Source organism: Vicia villosa, linkage group LG4, assembly GCF_029867415.1.
Source record: "Vicia villosa cultivar HV-30 ecotype Madison, WI linkage group LG4, Vvil1.0, whole genome shotgun sequence".
Taxonomy (NCBI): Eukaryota; Viridiplantae; Streptophyta; class Magnoliopsida; order Fabales; family Fabaceae; genus Vicia; species Vicia villosa.
This window is the reverse complement of record NC_081183.1, coordinates 127,676,610-127,694,055: the sequence shown is the minus strand read 5'-3', so window position 1 is coordinate 127,694,055 and position 17,446 is coordinate 127,676,610. Positions and strand designations below refer to the sequence as shown.

Here is a 17,446-nt window from a genome sequence, read left to right as displayed (position 1 = left end):
GAATCTGAAGGTGGAAGAGGATTGAACACTAGAATACCAAGAAATTTGCCCTTGCTAATGTAGGGACTTTTTCGGAGATGGGCTTAGAGATGCCATCTAGGAAGAGTATTGTCGGAGATGGCTTAAAGACGCCATCTGGATGTTTAGAGACCTGATTGAGATGGGCTTAAAGATGTCATTCGTTTTGATAGACCTGAGAGTCAGACTACGTCGTACGTTAGATCGTATCTGAAGGATATACTTAGGGTGAGTCGTACGTTAGACTGAAGGATGGGTCGTGCATTAGACCTGATCCAATTTGCATCGATAGATGTTTGGAAAGCCGTGCGTTAGGCTGAAGGATGAGTCGTATGTTAGACCAAGTCCTCTGTGTTGATAGTTGTCAGAATATACCGTACGTCAGATCGTATCCTAGGATGAGTCGTACGTTGGAATAGATCCTTTGTATTGAGAAGTATTTGTTGAATGTTGATCGTGTCAGCGCCTGTTCGTAGTAACTGAATTAGATCTTGGAAAGATGATAGTGTCTACACCATTCGTGGTGATAGAATTAGATCTTTGAAGGTCGATCGTGTCAGCACCGTTCGTAGTAACTGAATTAGATCTTGGAAAGATGATCGTGTCTACACCGTTTGTGATGATAGAATTAAATCTTTAAAGGTCGATCGTGTCAGCACCGTTCGTAGTAACTGAATTAGATCTTGGAAAGATGATCGTGTCTACACCGTTCGTGATGATAGAATTAGATCTTTGAGAGTTGACCGTGTCAGTACCGTTCGTAGTAACTGAATTAGATCTTGGAAAGATGATCGTGTCTACACCGTTCGTGATGATAGAATTAGATTTTTGAAGTTCGATCATGTCAGCACCGTTCGTAGTAACTGAATTAGATCTTGGAAAGATGATCGTGTCTACACCGTTCGTGATGATAGAATTAGATCTTTGAGAGTTGACCGTGTCAGTACCGTTCGTAGTAACTGAATTAGATCTTTGAAAGTTTGTCATGTCAGCACCGTTCGTAGTAACTGAATTAGATCTTGGAAGGATGATTATCTCTGAACTATCTCTGGAGAATACCCGGAACTAAGTATCAGAATTAAATCTTTGTTTTGATTATCTCTGAACTATCTCTAGAGAATAAGTATCAGAACTAAATCTTTGTCTTGATTATCTCTGAACTATCTCTGGAGAATATCCGGAACTAAGTATCAGAACTAAATCTTTGTCTTGATTATCTCTGAACTATCTCTGGAGAATACCCGGAACTAAGTATCAGAACTAAATCATGGTCTTGATTATCTCTGAACTATCTTTGGAAGATATTCAAAATTAAGTGTCAGAACTAAATCTCTGTCTTGAATGAGTGTCAAAATTAAATCATTAGTCGAAATCCTTAAAATAAATGCAAGATTGAAAGTAAATGCTGAAACAGATAAAGGTTTTTGACAAGAAATAAACGCTAGACATAAACTTAATAAAAAATACTTTGTAAAAATAAAAAGTGGTATTTGAATACGTACATAGAACTCGATTGCTCGTTTCTCACTTCGCTCATATACTTTGAGTATTTTAAGTATTTTTGTAGTAATGTCAACACACAAAATCCTAATCTAAAAACTCCTATTTTATACTAGAATTAAAACAACTCTAACGAACAATCTTTTCCCACAGAGAATGACACATTCTCGTTTGCATGTGTTTCACTCTTCCTAAGCTTCCACGCGACTTCCAAGAATGGATAAGGCCAAAAGAAAAATTTATTAGCCTCGTTTCAAGTTACTGCGTCAAAATAACCATCAAACTTCTCCAAAAATATATTAAGTATCAAAACCATATCATGTTGAAGAAACAAAATCTCCTTCAGCTAACACCCGTCGAAGTCTTCCCAAAGCTTGCTAGTCGAAAATAGTACCAACTTAACTCAACTCCTTAAAAGAATTTGACTAGGGTCATGAATGTTTCATTTGGCCATTCGACAAATGCAATTAAATTAACTAACCTCTGAGGTCGACTGACACCTTTTCAACAAAAACATAAATATTCTAACCTAATCTTTTACCCCTATACATTGTTCTATGTCGAAAATTCAAGATAACAATCATTTAAATGTAAATTTATTAAAAACTAAATTTTGACTTATAATAAAATTTAAAATAATTAACAAAAACATAAATTATATATACAAGATGAAAAAACTAATTATATTTTAATAAATTATACTAAAGTTCAAGCATAATTCAACCCAGACTTTTTCTTATGAGACGAGGGAGTACTTTTTATATTTTTTTAACTTAGAAAGTTTATTCAAGTACCAATTATTCATCTCCGCCTCGTCGAAACGGCGAACAACCATGTATTCTGTTGCACTTCTGCCCTGCCGCACCGCCGCTGTGAAGCCACCCAATCACGAAGTCGCTATTTGGCCCTCTGCAACCGGAAAGAATAGATTCAAGGTAACGGAAAATTGTATTCATATTCAATATTTGAATCCATTTTCTAACAACAGTGTTCCCTTTCTAACAACAATGTTCAACTTCAATAGATTAACTCCACTATCTCCAAACCCTAATCCTCTTCTCCACCGCTACCCATCACTATTTTCCCTTCATTTCTCCACCAACACTTCCGATTCAACCTCATCCACCGTCTCAGATTCAAAACCTGACTCTGTTCTCAACTTCTTCAAAAACCACGGTTTCTCAGACTCCCAACTTCACAGCATGATTGCCAGGGTACCTGGCCTACTTTCCTACAACCCCTCCAAAAGGATCTTACCAAAGTTTCAATTTTTACTCTCCAAAGGGGCTTCTAACTCCGACATTGTTAACCTTGTCAGTAAGAACCCTAGAGTCTTGTCTCCTAGCTTGGAGAATCATATAGTCCCAACCTATGAATTGATTTATAGATTCTTGCAATCAGACAAGAACGTTATTGCTTCTGCAATTCAGAGTCCAGTTTTACTCTTTGATCATCGTGTACCGCGTAACATTGCAATGCTGATTGAGAATGGAGTGTCGGACTCTAACATTGCTAGAATGCTTCGGATTTGGAGTCGGATATTTAGTGAGCGCGACACGCTGAAGTTTGTGGAGGAAGTGAAGAATTTGGGGTTTAATCCTTCGAAAACAGTCTTCTCGATAGCATTGATTGCAAAAACATCGGTAAGCAAAAACTTGTGGGAGGAAAAAGTTGAGGTGTTTAAGAAGTGGGGTTGGTCGGATGAAGATGCTCTTGAAGCATTTAGAAAGAACCCTTATTGTATGTTAACATCTGTTGATAAAATAAATTTAGTGATGAGCTTTTGGGTGAATCAGCTCGGTTGGGGTGCTATGGCCCTTACGAAAGCACCATATATTTTATCGTCAAGTTTGGAAAAAAGGATCATTCCGAGGGCTGCTGTTGTGCAATATCTTCTCGATAAAGGTTTGAGAAATAAGAGTGCAAGCTTAACTAGTCCATTTGTAGTGTCCGAGAAGATGTTTTTGGATAAGTTTATAAAACGTTTTAAGAAAGAGTCTTCTTATCTATTAAAGTTGTATGAGGAAAAACTCATCAATCCTGCCTACACTAGGAATGATAAGACATGCATGCCGTAATCAGATTTTCAGGTCTTTTAGACGTATTATGTTATTTGTAATTTGTTTGGTACAGAATGTGAATGTAGCTAACTTAGCTTTTACTTATTCTGACAAATGTTGGTTTATTTTGATAGATATTTCCAAGAAATCTTATTGATGCCAGAATATGTTGTTGGATTTGAAATGGTTTTAAGTCTGTAACCATAATGGTAGCTGTGCACTTGTGAAGACCAGCCATGCATCAATCAATATCAAAGTTGCACTTGTGGTTTTGGATTTGTGGAGCACAGTTTTATAATATACTACTTAGTAGATATCACTGTGCTACATCCAAGAAGGTCTTACGATTATACCTGAATAGGTTGCCTGTAAATACCAAAACTGTAATCGTGGTTGTGGACTACAATTATTTAAAACGCGTAACAGTCATATTTTGTGTCATAGTCATGCCAGGTCTTGCATAGCACTTGATTTTGTCACATTTTGGCGTCTTGTAATTTATCAATTTTTATTGGTTGTCAGCTGCCACTTTTTTCTTTTTAATCTGGCAGCATTTTTCCAGAAATTAGTTTCAATACTCCTGAACAGTTATAATTGGACATTCCAAATTAATGTGGTGACAGTTTTTAGGAAATTTCAATTTGAATAAGCTTGTTTTGATGTTTGATTGCTACGTAAAATGTTGGCATTAGTATAGGTAGATATCTCATGCTTTTTAACAGCTATAGCGAACATTCTTATAGTACTAGTAGCTAACAAGAATGTGAGTGAAGATTGAAAGTCATCTAAAAAACATTCGAGAACATCATATGTTAGGAATTAAGGTAAGTTGATGAAATTATGGTGACAGCTTAATTTAGTTTAAACGTTGTATCAAAATTATGTTGACTTCTTGACTTGTGCCATTAGCAATCGAAGTATATACTAAGTGAATGGAAAATTGATTAAGAAAGGTAGTTTGTTTGGTCACATTTAATTTAATCAATTTCAATAAGAAAATTAAGATCATTGTTTAAATTACTTTCATGACTAATAAACTAGTTCATTAAAAATACGAAAAGTGAAATTAAATGAAGATTCATTTTAGAGATACTTTCAGTAAATAGGGAAAATCATTTGTTTTACTGTTACTTGTATTCTTTTCACAAATATTTTAATATCATTTGGTTCATGCACACATTATTTTTCATGTATACTCTCGACAAATTAGTCTTAAACTTTTGAAAAACTATGTGCAAGAACGGTAAGTTAGTAACCATTTAATCGTGACGAACTCTGTCAATTTATTAGGTACCACGAAACTATTGTAGACGAGGTATCTTTGGATGCAGACGAAGTATCTTCGGAAGTAGAGGAAGTCTTGTATAATTTTGGATGACCTTTAAATCAATTCTCTAATGTTGTTTGTGATAATAGTTCAGGATTAAATCTAACCCACCATTTAATAGATATCCTCTTAACTAATTGTTGGACTGAACATTCTGGCCAGATTTATTCAGAAGAGAACGTCCAAGAGGTAATCCAGTTAATGCCAAAGACGACGTAAAAAGTCAGTAAAAATTTGTGCTTTGGACACGTAACAGTGGAAGTAAATTATGTATAAGCTTTGGCGGCATAATCTGGAAATACATCTTCGTTAAGTCTATACACATGAAACCACTGTATGAACCAGTTGGGAAAAGATAATGAAATATTCTTGTTAAACCAAATGAACCAAGTGTGTTCAAAAGCTTTTACACAAAGAAAATTGGACCAGACGTTCATATAATCCAGATAGTTGTAATTTTGAGGAGTATACTCTCTTGAAAATGATTTAACAGCTGTTGGAGGAAGATTCTAATCAGTAGGTGATAATACCTTATTAATTTTAAACTTTGAAATTTAATAACCGATTTCTCACATCGGAGTTTATAACCATATCCCTGTATTTGAACACAGCCTTCAGGATCCCTGAGCAATTGGCTTTAGGTTGGAAGGTGTTCACATCAGCAGCAGAAGAGGTGTATCCACCTAATCCTAAGTATGTCCTTTTTTTCACAAATATCCCGCAGCATCTTACACATTGTGGCTCTGTTCCAAACAATGAGGTCTATCAAATTCATACCTCATGCAGAGATAGGATCACAAGTGTGCTCCCAGGAGATAAGGGCTTTCCTGGATATAGTATCTCTTCTTGTCATAAAAAGCTCCTGCAAAGACCCTCAATATGTTGTATGACTTTCTTGGGGAGAAGGAAGATTTGCATCCAGAAGTTGGCAATGGCAAACATGACACTCCTAATCAATTGTAGCCTCCTTGCATAAGAGAGGAGTCTAGTACTCCAGTGATTCAATCTTACCACCATTTTATCAATAAGTGGCTGGCACATATTGATTGTAAGCTTTCTACTTGCTAAGGGCACACCTAAATATTTAAAATGCATGCATCCAACCACAAAGCCACTTTCCAATTGAATCAGATTCTGTTCCTCCACATTGCCTCCCCCAAAGTATACTTTACTCTTGGAGGGACTAACATATAAAATTGCAGCTGTAGAGAACTCCCTAAACTTAGTCATCATAAGCTTCACATAGGTCAGATCACCCCTCACAAAAATTAGCAAATCATCAGCAAAGCAGAGGTTTTTAATTCTGAGTTTTCCACATTTGGGGTGGAATTTAAAATTAGGGTTTAGGGTCAGTGTTTGCAGCACCCTATGCAGATACTCCATTACCAAAACAAAGAGAAAAGGAGAGATGAGGTCTCCTTGTCTCATCCCCCTCATTGCTTGAAGGATCCTTGAGGGACTGCCATTAATTGAGAATTTATATGAAACACTCCTAACACAAAGCATAGTCCAGTTAACAAACAGATGGGGAAATCCAAGTTCAAGCATTATGTGTTGGAGGGCATCCCAGTCCACAGTATCATAGGCCTTTTGGATGTCCATCTGAATCACGCACCTAGGAGATAAGTTCTTTCTATTATATCCTCTAACTAGTTCTTGTGCCAGCATAATGTTGTCATGTATTACCTTGCCAGGGACAAAAGTTGACTGGCTATCATCTACCATTGTGCCTATAATCTCTCCCAATCTAGTAGTTAGGATTTTTTAGATCACTTTGTATATGGTAGTGTAACAGGAGATAGGCCTCGTATCTTTTACAATTTTTGCCTCACATGAGTTAGGTATCAAAGTAATCAAAGAACAGTTGACAACCCTATGCATCTTACTAGTTCTAAAGAAATCCTGAACTGCTTCTATGACCTCTTTTCTAATTGTTTTCCAGGACTGTTTTAAGAAATAAGCATTAAAGTCATCAATACCTGGAGCCTCGTTGTTCCCCATACTCTACACAACACTCCATATCTCTTTCTCAGTAATAGGGTTTATCAGGAATTGAGCTTTCTCTCAAGGAAACAACTTTCCCCTCCTAATTGCAGTGATGTCTATCCCTTTGAGCTCAGTAGCCTTGTTTCCCACTAGTGTAGTGTAGAAGTCAAGGATTTCATCTTCTATTTGATCATGTGTTGATAATATTCTCCCATCCAAAGCAATAAGAGAATAGATGTCCTTCTGTCTGTTTTTTTCTTTCACCAATGCATGAAAATAAGCATTATTGCTATCTCCCAATTGCAGCCAAGTGACCTTGGATTTTTGCATCAACATTCTCTCTTCATTTTGATTCAATTGAGTAATTTTATCCTGGAAAATCTTGACCTGCTCTTTAGCCTGCACATCAAACAAGTCATTAGTAAGGTGTTCTTGGGCTTGCATTAGTTCATGCCCAGCTTGCTGAATTTGGATCTGTATATTAGTGCTCTTCTTAATGAGGGGTTTAAGGGTTGGATGGAGTCTCCTCAACTTGCTCCAGAAAATATGCATAACAGTCCCATGAATTCTGTTCTTCCAACTCTCTTGGACAACCTGAGTATAAGATGGATCCTGAGTGATGCAGTTCAGGAACTTGAACATGTATCTCCTTTGAGAGGTCTGCTGGTCAGTTCTGATCCTTATAGGTGCATGATCAAATATATTGGGGGCCAAAATTTCCAGTACGGCCTCAGAATACTTTTGGAACCAATCCATATTACCTAACATATGATCAATCCTGGAGTATATGACATCATTTCTACGATTTTTAGACCAAGTGAAATTACCTCCCCTTGTGTCAGCTTCATACAAACCACTTATGTTCATCATGTGGACCAAGTCTCTATGTTCCACTACAGTCACACTATTTCCTCCAATTCTGCCTTGACTTGTGATCACATTATTGAAATCCTCCATGGAAATCCAAGGGTGAGATATATTTCTTCCCAAGGATTCCATAGAGTTCCAAAGAATCTTCCTCTTCTCGAGCTGGTTGAAAGCATACACAACAGTGAGACAATAGTGCAGTCTTATTTTTGGGCCATAACATTTGATTTACTCAATTTTTCTTCTAAAATACAAGTCTCGTTTCTAGGGGTTGATTTTAATGATTTAAAATTATAATTGACTTTAGAGATTTTATATGTTATTCTACTAATGACATCTATGTATGCAACTCCAGAATTACAAGTGTCTCCAAGGGTCTGAACATAGATAACTAAAGAGTTTGGAGAAAACTTGTTAGATAAGCTCATATTAAAATTTGGATGGCAGTTTAAATAAGCCAGACCATCATTTAAGTTGGACTCAACTACGATGATAGTTTAACTATGAAAATCCTTTATTCTAGTATCCCGCAATACTAGAAGGATAGAGTATTCAATCCTAATTTATGTAAAGGTTTTATAGTCTCTTGAACTCATTCTAAGTGAATATAATTGAAACCTTCACTATAATGTTTTTCTAATAGTTTTTTATTTAATAACTTTATAGTTTCATACTTATTACCGATAGAAGTCGCTGACTATGTTGTATATTTTAAACATTAAAGTCAAAGGTACTAATCTTATAAATTTTCTTTAATTTAATTTCTGGCATAAACCAATTAGCTAAGCGACTTTCCATTTCTTTAAATACGTACATAGAACTCGGTTACTCGTTTCTCACTTCGCTCAGATATTTTGAGTATTTTGAGTATTTTTGAAGTAATGTCAACAGACAGAATCCTAATCTAAAAACTCCTATCTATCATATAAGAAAATAAGATGTTCTGGAAATACCATATTTGTCCTTCTGATTCCACAACTCGCCATGTGGACAGCTTCACAAACCAACATTTCAAATGCTTTTCTTTCCATTATATTTTAACATTTTCTCTTTCATTGATGTTATAGTAAAACAAGTTTCTCTCTCATTGCAACCCTATTTCTCTCATTAGCAAACTCATTCTCCTACAACTTCTCTAATCCATTTCATATTTTTGACAAATCTCTTTCTATCTCATTGCTGCAAACAACAAACTAATTGCTTTCTACCTCTTCCTTTTTCTTTGGTTGGTATATTTTATTTGCATCTTTCTTTTTTATTTAGGGATAACACATTTTGTTAAATGTTTCTTTTTAAAGTTGTTCTTCTCTAAAGGTTTTGACATTTTTGTACAAATTTCTTTTCTTTTTTGTTTCAAGTTCGTTTTAGTTTTCGACTTAAGTAGGATACCCACTTTTATTATTTCGGACTATAGATGACAAGGATCTCTTCCAGCTTAACCAGAGGTCAAGGGTTCGATCCCTGTCCTGGGCATGCAGCAGTGTTAAATCTCTTGAGGAGAGCTTTACCGCCTATATGGTCCTACCCGGCTCGAGGGATTAGTCTCTGCAGTTGCGCGCAGAGGATACCCCGGTTTATACCAAAAAAAAGAACACACAAATGGATATTTTTGATATGTTATTTTTATTTCTGTTATTTTTATTTATGTTAATTTTAGGGAAAAAATGTAAACGATCTTTTGGAGACATTTATGCTTTTATTTATTTTTTATTTAACTTTCATTTATTAATAAAAATTAAAATTATTTTTAAATTAATTAATGATTTGATCTTTTATAATAATAACATTAATTGATTATAAATTCCAATTATTTATAAATGTTGGTTTTTGAATTATTTTTTTAAGTTTATATTTTTGAAAAAGATTATTTTTATAATTAGTTTTGTTTGTGTTATTGATGGGTCCATAAAATTGGCAAAATGGGTAGCACCCTTCTTTTAAGATTAGGTTTTGTTTGTGATATTGGATTTTTAAGGGCTAATGTGTTGAGTTTTTTTACACTTTCTTATTTGCATGCACTCTGTTTGATGAAATGTCTATATGTATATGGTTGTTATATAGACATTTTATTATTTTGTTTAAATATTGATATATATTGATATTTTGTTTGAATTTATACGTGTAGTTATTGTATCTAAAAATGGTTTCTCTAAAGAATAATTCCATAAATATAGTGAAGTTTGATGTATTCAAAAGGAAAAGAGAAAGATATGGTGTTTTAATTATCATGTTAAAAGAAATGAAAAATAGAAAGGTTTGATGCATTGAGAGGGAAAAAATGTATGGATAAGTGAGAAGATAAATGTTGAGATGAGTATCAAAGGCTTATAAAAAAAGTTATAAAGTAAAGATCTAATTTATTCAAATTGTACTCAAGTTGGAGAAAGTTAATTTTTTGGATTTGCAGAAAAGTGTAATGATGAATCATTGGGAAGGTAGTGGTTGTTAAGTTAGTTGTCAATTTTGTAATAATTAATGATAATAATAGTATAACTAGACGTCTACCCGTGCGATGCACGGGAAAGTTATATTTAATTAGTAATAAATGTAAAATCTCCGTAAAAGTAATTTATAAATTAAATAGATATATTACCTAAAATGTAACGATAATAAAAGAGAGCAAAACAAATATAAAAATAGAATAAAAATAAGAAGTCAGTAAATGACATAAATGTAATATTCATAGTAAAAGTTTGATGAAATTAAAAAATGAAATAGATGAGTAACAATTATTTTAAATTTTGAAACACTTCTTTGTAAACGACATTTAATGTGTTATTTGTATGTTGACCCTCATCCGTAGCTATCAATAATTTCAAACCGATCCTTGATGTGACTCTTGAAATGGCAACATATAATTGTCCATGTGAGAAAACAGACTGTGGAAGATAAACTCCAACATGCTTCAAAGATTGTCCTTGACTTTTATTAATAGTCATTGCAAATGAAATAACCAAAGGGAATTGTCTCCGTTGAAATTTAAAAGGAATTCTTGGATCAGAAGGTGTCAATGACAACCTAGGTATATACACCTTATTACCAATGTTTCTTCCTGATAAAATCTTTCCTTCAAGCACATATTTTCCCATTTTTGTGATGATTAGTCGAGTTCCATTGCATAATCCAGAAGATTGATCTATATTTCTTAATAACATTACAGGTACTCCAACCTTGAGTTTCAACTCATGATTAGGAAGGCCAGATGCACTAATGGTGTTTAAAAATTCGGGTGTGTGTACATCATTAGGCACATCGGTATCTGGATTCGCCGAGTATGGAGTGTCAAAACTTAGATACGTTTTTAATTCAGTGGGAATTAATGATAACATGTAGTCATTAATGTTATCAACAATATCGTTTTTTGGGGCAAGTATAGCTCTGTCTTGAAAAAAAGATGGATCATTCATGTTATCCAAAAATGACGGATAAATGCTATGAACAATAGATGAAATAGAATCTGTTGAACTTTTAATTAGTAAATCATCTGGAATTTCAAGTGTGATATAGTCATCACCTTGTTCTCCAATTGTTCCATCACCAATTCCTAACACCCAATCTGAAAACAATTTTCTTTGTCTAACATCAACATCAGGGCTCCCAGTAAGTAGCCTCATATTTGTATGCAACGTCAGAACTTCACAATAATTCCAAAGATATGAGGAGTTAATGGTAGCATGAACCACATCTTGTCTCGTTGCTTTAGGAATAACTGGTAGAATTTGTCTGAAGTCTCCTCCAAAAACAATAACCTTTCCCCCAAAAGGAATATTTAAATTTCCGTTATTACAAAATCGAAGAACATCTCTGAATGTTCTATCAACAGCTTCAAAACAATGTTTATGGAGCATTGGAGCTTCATCCCATATAATGAGTTTTGTTTTTGCTATCAATTGTGCTAAAGGGGTATTTTGATCAATACCGCAAGTGGAATACTCATCAATGTCTAGCGGTATAGAGAATCTCCTCCAGGAATAAGCAAAGCAGCAATTCCACTCGATGCCACTGTTAAGACAATATCTCCTTTAGATCTTAATGCTGCTGACATGGCCCTCCAAATGTAAGTTTTTCCAGTACCACCATACCCATATAGGAAAAAAATGCCTGGTTTATTTTCTTCGACTCGTGCCATAATTTTGTCATATACTGTTCTCTGTTCAACAGTCATAGTTGACATTAATTGAGTATGTTCTATAGCCAAAAGTTGTGTATCATAATTTAACTCATCATAAATGAGTCTATTTTGGCTTTCAGATGTAAGAGATGCATCTATTTGAGGCATTGTGGGAAAATCACTTAAACTCCTATTATTGCTCTGTAAGAATGATTCGAGATCTTGTAATACTAAACTTTTTATGTCATCATCTGATAATTCCAAATCTGCCATAATAATTAAATAAGTTTAGCAGAATGGAAAATATAAAAATTTAGTTGATTAGAAAAAAAATGTATATGATCCAAGTTAGTGTTACATGTATAAAATTAGAGTATATAATGTATATACAATTACCTGGAAGTTGAAGAATGAGTCTTTGCCTATGTAAGATGTCATCACCCAAATACTGCCATGTTTTATGCCAAACATCTTCTGGTCTGGATAGTTGTTTTGAAATTAAAAGGGTTGCAAATAATTTTCGCAAAAAAGTACCTGTACCCCAATTGCTGGACTCTATAATGGCATCTATGTATTCTTTATCATCATGTAGTAAACCCATAGCAAAACATGCGTCTTTAAATGTATCATACAACACGTTGTTTACTGTCTTGATTTCCTGATAATTTCGTGGACCTTTGACATAATTAAGCAAAGTCCGCAAATAATATCTCTCACCCGATCCAGGTGGTGCAAAATGAACTCTACCAATTGTGAAACCTTTTTTACGGGGAGACCACTGTTTTTCAGAGTCTTTCCAAACAAATTTCAAAGGAAATTGATTGTATGTAAGATTTCTTCCTTCCTCGAATTTTTTATTTGCTTCCATCCATGCCAGAAATTTGGTATTTTCTATATTTGGCTTATTGATAACTCGGTTAATTGGAGCAACATCGTCGTAAACAATATATTGTTGATTTTCTAAATGAAAAGGTAGTCGCTCAACAGAAGGTTCTCTATAGTTAATGTCAAAACTAAATATTCTCCAAGCTGCTTCACACGATGACAAATATCTACAGTCATAATACATTTTGATTTCATCAGAAATTTCCGAATCATTGGTTCCGTTGGCACTATTATAGAACCTAGCGGTAACACGATCATGCCCTTTGTTGACATACTTAAAAAGATACTTAATAGATCGATACTGATTGCACCATTCAACATTTATATGAGCATTGTATTTTAGTAGTAGATGCCTATTATATGGTACGACAAACCTGTTATCTGCAAAAGACTCACCTTTTTTAATAAAATTACCATTATCTCTCCTTCTATATATCGGATATCCACTTGCATCAATAGTGGTGTTATCGAGAAACCTCTTTGGGAAATACTTTGTGCACTTTCCATTTTGCATGCAAGGAGATTTTTTATTTTGAGCACCGCATGGACCATGAATCATAAGTGAAGAGACTATTTTAAATAGTTCTATATCAGCTTCTTTATCAGGAATCTCAGCTGAAATTATTTTGTCAATATCATTGGGATTTACGCATCGAAATTCATGATGTAGAAATACCAAAATATGAGCATGTGGTAACCCACGTTTTTGAAACTCAATTGTGTATATCACTGGACATGAAGATAAAATAACATATATATAATTAATAAATTTAACAACTAATTGCATATAATTCAATATTAAAATATAATTAGATAAATACCTGCTTTGACTTTTCCGAATAAGTGTCCTTTCTTTATATCCTTTATCAAATGATCAAGTTTAATCTTGAATATTCTGCAAACTAAATCAGGTCTGTCTTCTGATTTTAGATTGTATTTAGACAAAAATGTAACCAATTCAGGCCATTTTTGATTGCATGTAAAAGTAATAAATAAATCAGGATATCCAGTCCATGCACAAATAGCCATAGCATCTTGGTAGTTTTGAAGCATGTACCGCGTGCCTCCTACAAAACTTGACGGCAACACAATTCGTCTTCCCGTGGTTGAAGGATCAGTCTCTCCTCTTAGAATTGCCTCTGTGAGACCTTTATACATGTCGGCCCTCAATTCTTTTTGATGGTTTCGAACCCATTTTAATCTGGAAGACTCTATCATGCTATACCCATCAACCAAAAACTGTTGAAATAAACGTTTAGCAAACAACAATGGAGCCAAGTCATTTTCCCTCTGTTGGATTCTATAAGAAAACCACTCTTTGATAGTTACCATTTGTCTTTTTATTGTTGGTGCATTTGATACATCATTGTATTGGATTCCTTCCCAATATCCATCCTCTCCTCGAGGAAATAGTAATGGATATTGCAATGGCAAGTAAGCTGAACTCAAAATTGAAATACGCTTTAACCATCCAGATTGAGTCTGAACAATGATATCTCTCTCAAATTCAGCACTATCAAAGTCACCTACAATTAATGCAGCTACCTCTGAAGTCGTGGGTAGATTGTATCTCCGGCCGTCATAACCTCTCTTACCTATTATTCGCAACCGCAATATTGGTACATTACATTCATTGATTTTTTGACGAACCATTCTATAATGTTTACAATATTGATTATATTCGTCAAGAACATCCTTTATTTCATTAACTATTCCGGCTTTCAGTGATGCAACATTGTCTTCCATTCTAGAAAAAGAAACAAAATTAATTGTGCACATTTATTTATATATTAAAAGTATTTTATAATGTAAACTTCACAGTGAAATAAATACCTAACCACTTCCATTCTGTTCTTTATCTCATTTTCAGTGTCGTAAATGTATAATTGAGCAAATTTAGGCTGACTTCCAGGAAGAGGGAGGAGACTTCCGATTTGATGATAGTTCTCGCCATTCATGACAAACATTGGAGGTGCATGGCCATTATTTATTTCACCGTGAATTTTACCACCCATAGAAGTGAAAGCAAACATACTATTGAATGATCTAATGTTATCCATAAATAATTTGCTTCTTGTGTCATGTTTGTGAAATAAATCGTGCAACGGTTGAGGTGCTTTCTTGTAATGAGGAAGCACAATTCTTCCTTGAGAACAACACATAGAAAATTTAGGATATGTTGCATTATATTGCTTTTGTACTCTTTCTTCAAACCACATGATTGCACCACAATAATTACAAACTGAATTTGGTTCTCCAATATCCCAGTATTGAGACATTTGTTCTGTGAAAAACATTTACTACCACGTCATACAAAGTGACATGAAAGTGATGCAAAATTAAATGTAGAAATACTTTTAATTTAGACAGTGATACATTACCAGATGTATTAATCACTATATGATCAGAATAATCATTGTGTAAGTTATTGGCATGATTAATAGAATCATCATCTAAATTAGTTGATGAACCTGCATAGCATTTGTTACGAAGTTGTCAGTTTTTCATATTTTACAAATTATTATGTTATATTAAAAATCAAACCATGAGCAAGAATAACTAATAGGACATTAGATATCTAATTAAATTACCTATTTGATTGAGTTCAAAATGAGTATGTTGAGAGGCGCTAATTGTCTGTGGCATTATAGACTGATCATTAAGTTCATCTGCATACAAAAATTATTTAGGGCAGATATAGGAATTTAGTTATTAAAACATTGAAATAATTATTTATCAATTAAATTATAGGCAATTAATTAATTAAGTGCATTAATTGTAACATTTACCTTGCATCGATATAATCAGTGAATCATCTAAAAAAATACTATGGTGATTAACCGATGCTTTTGAGAGTTTATTTTTCTTTATGATATATTTTCCAGGACCTAATTTTGATGTAGCTCCTCTTGAGTTATTGGTGGAAGCAGACATTTGAATGTAAATTATGTTACCTAAAAGGTTTAAATTAGTTAAAATCAAAATATAAAATGATTAAATCATATAATATAAAATGAATAAATTACCTGGTTTTCTGTTTTAAACAGCAAGTTGAATTCGTAACGTGTGTATGTAGCCGATATGAAAATGATATGAAGCATAGATATTTCGTTTAAGGAGATCACAGTTTCAAAGTATTTTATGTGTCTATATATAATAGTGAGTTTTTAGAGTTTGTAGAGTTAGTTCTTGTAAATGTAAAACAATTACATTAATTGTAGTAAGTAATTAGTAAATTAGTAAATTATTAGTAAATACCATTAATTTAAATAATTGTAGTAACAAACCATCTAAAATGGTGCCAATCATAACAAAAAAAAAATAGGAAACAATAAATTATATTTATTGTTTAAAAGAAATTTCCAATCATGTAAAAAATAGTAAACAATAAATTTTATTTATAAAAATACGTGATTTTGTTTGATTGAGTATGTGAAAGTAGTTTTTTTGGGTTTATTTTATTTAATAATAATTAGTGTGTTTTATTGGATTCAGTCAACTAAAAAATAGGAGACCGATGATAATTTTTTTAGGGTTTTATTTTATTTAATATTTAATAATTAATAATGTATTTAATCGGTTTCCAATCAACTAAAAAATAGGAAACAATAATTTTAATTTATAACAAAACGTGGTTTTGTTTGGTTGAGTACGTGAAAGTAGTTTTTTAGGGTTTATTTTATTTAATATATTTAATAATAATAATTAGTGTGTTTTCTTGGATTTAATCAACTAAAAAATAGGAGACAATGAGAATAGTTTTTTTTAGAGTTTATTTTATTTATTAATTTATAATTAATAATGTATTTAAATAGTTTTCAATCAACTAAAAAATAGGAAAGAATAAGTTTAATTTATAACAAAACGTGGTTTTGTTTGATTGAGTACTTGAAAGTAGTTTGTTAGGGTTTATTTTATTTAATATTGAATATATTTAATTTAATAATAATTCGTGTGTTTTATTGGATTCAATAAACTAAAAAATAGGAGTCAATGAAAATATTTTTTTTAGGGTTTATTTTATTCAATAATTAATAATGTATTTAATCGGTTTTCAATCATCTTAAAAATAGGAAACAATAAATTTATTTATAACAAAACGTGGTTTTTATTGTTTAATAAAAATATCAATTTTAAAAAAAATAAAAATTAAATAGAGTGGGGTTGGTTTGTTTGAATTGATATTGATTTTTTATTTAATTTATTCCAGATTATGAATCGGTAAAGCTATACAAATAAAAAACTATATTAATCAAGAATAAATTGAAATAAATATCATTAATGTAAGACAATGAAAATTGATAACATATTTCTTAATGCTAAAACAATAAAACAATAAATAGGCTAAAAATGCTAGAACATGATATCAAAATCACTTAACAATAAAATAATAAAAGAATGAAAATGCTAAAAGTGCTATAATATGCTATCAAAATCACTTAATGCTATCAAAATCACTTAATAGTCTCTTTCTTAATATTTGTAATTTTTTGAATCTTGGTGCTTGATCCTTGGGTATCATCACTATCATCTAGTGCAACAGTTTCAACATCATTTGAAGATCTTTTTCCGCTTGATTTCGTAGAAGAAGTTTCCTGAGAACTTGTTAGCGTAACCTCATCCTTGCTATTAGAATCATTACTCTCAGTTGAAGTCTACATATAAGTCAAGAATTACATGTAAAAAAATCAA

At 32.8% G+C, this 17,446-nt stretch overlaps 2 protein-coding genes and 1 pseudogene across 3 annotated transcripts; 1 reads left to right on the top strand and 2 right to left on the bottom strand.

Moving 5' to 3' along the window:
• Nucleotides 1-2,253: 2,253 nt before the first annotated feature.
• On the top strand, nt 2,254-4,212 carry LOC131599644 (uncharacterized). 2 transcript variants are annotated; one of them, XM_058871931.1, is made up of 2 exons: nt 2,254-3,423; nt 3,713-4,212. In XM_058871931.1, the coding sequence occupies exons 1-2, from the start codon at nt 2,352-2,354 to the stop codon at nt 3,733-3,735; spliced, it is 1,095 nt and encodes a 364-aa protein (XP_058727914.1). In that variant the 5' UTR covers nt 2,254-2,351; the 3' UTR covers nt 3,736-4,212. The 2 variants fall into 2 exon arrangements, with proteins under 2 accessions (XP_058727914.1, XP_058727913.1); XM_058871930.1 differs by having other exon boundaries at nt 2,254-3,608.
• Nucleotides 4,213-6,969: 2,757 nt separating this feature from the next.
• On the bottom strand, nt 6,970-7,848 carry LOC131597842 (uncharacterized). Its single transcript, XM_058870506.1, has one exon. It carries the CDS (start codon nt 7,846-7,848, stop codon nt 6,970-6,972), a length of 879 nt encoding a protein of 292 aa, XP_058726489.1.
• A 2,639-nt stretch (nt 7,849-10,487) lies between these two features.
• Nucleotides 10,488-17,446, bottom strand: part of LOC131597841 (uncharacterized) — a 71,527-nt pseudogene continuing 64,568 nt past the window's right edge.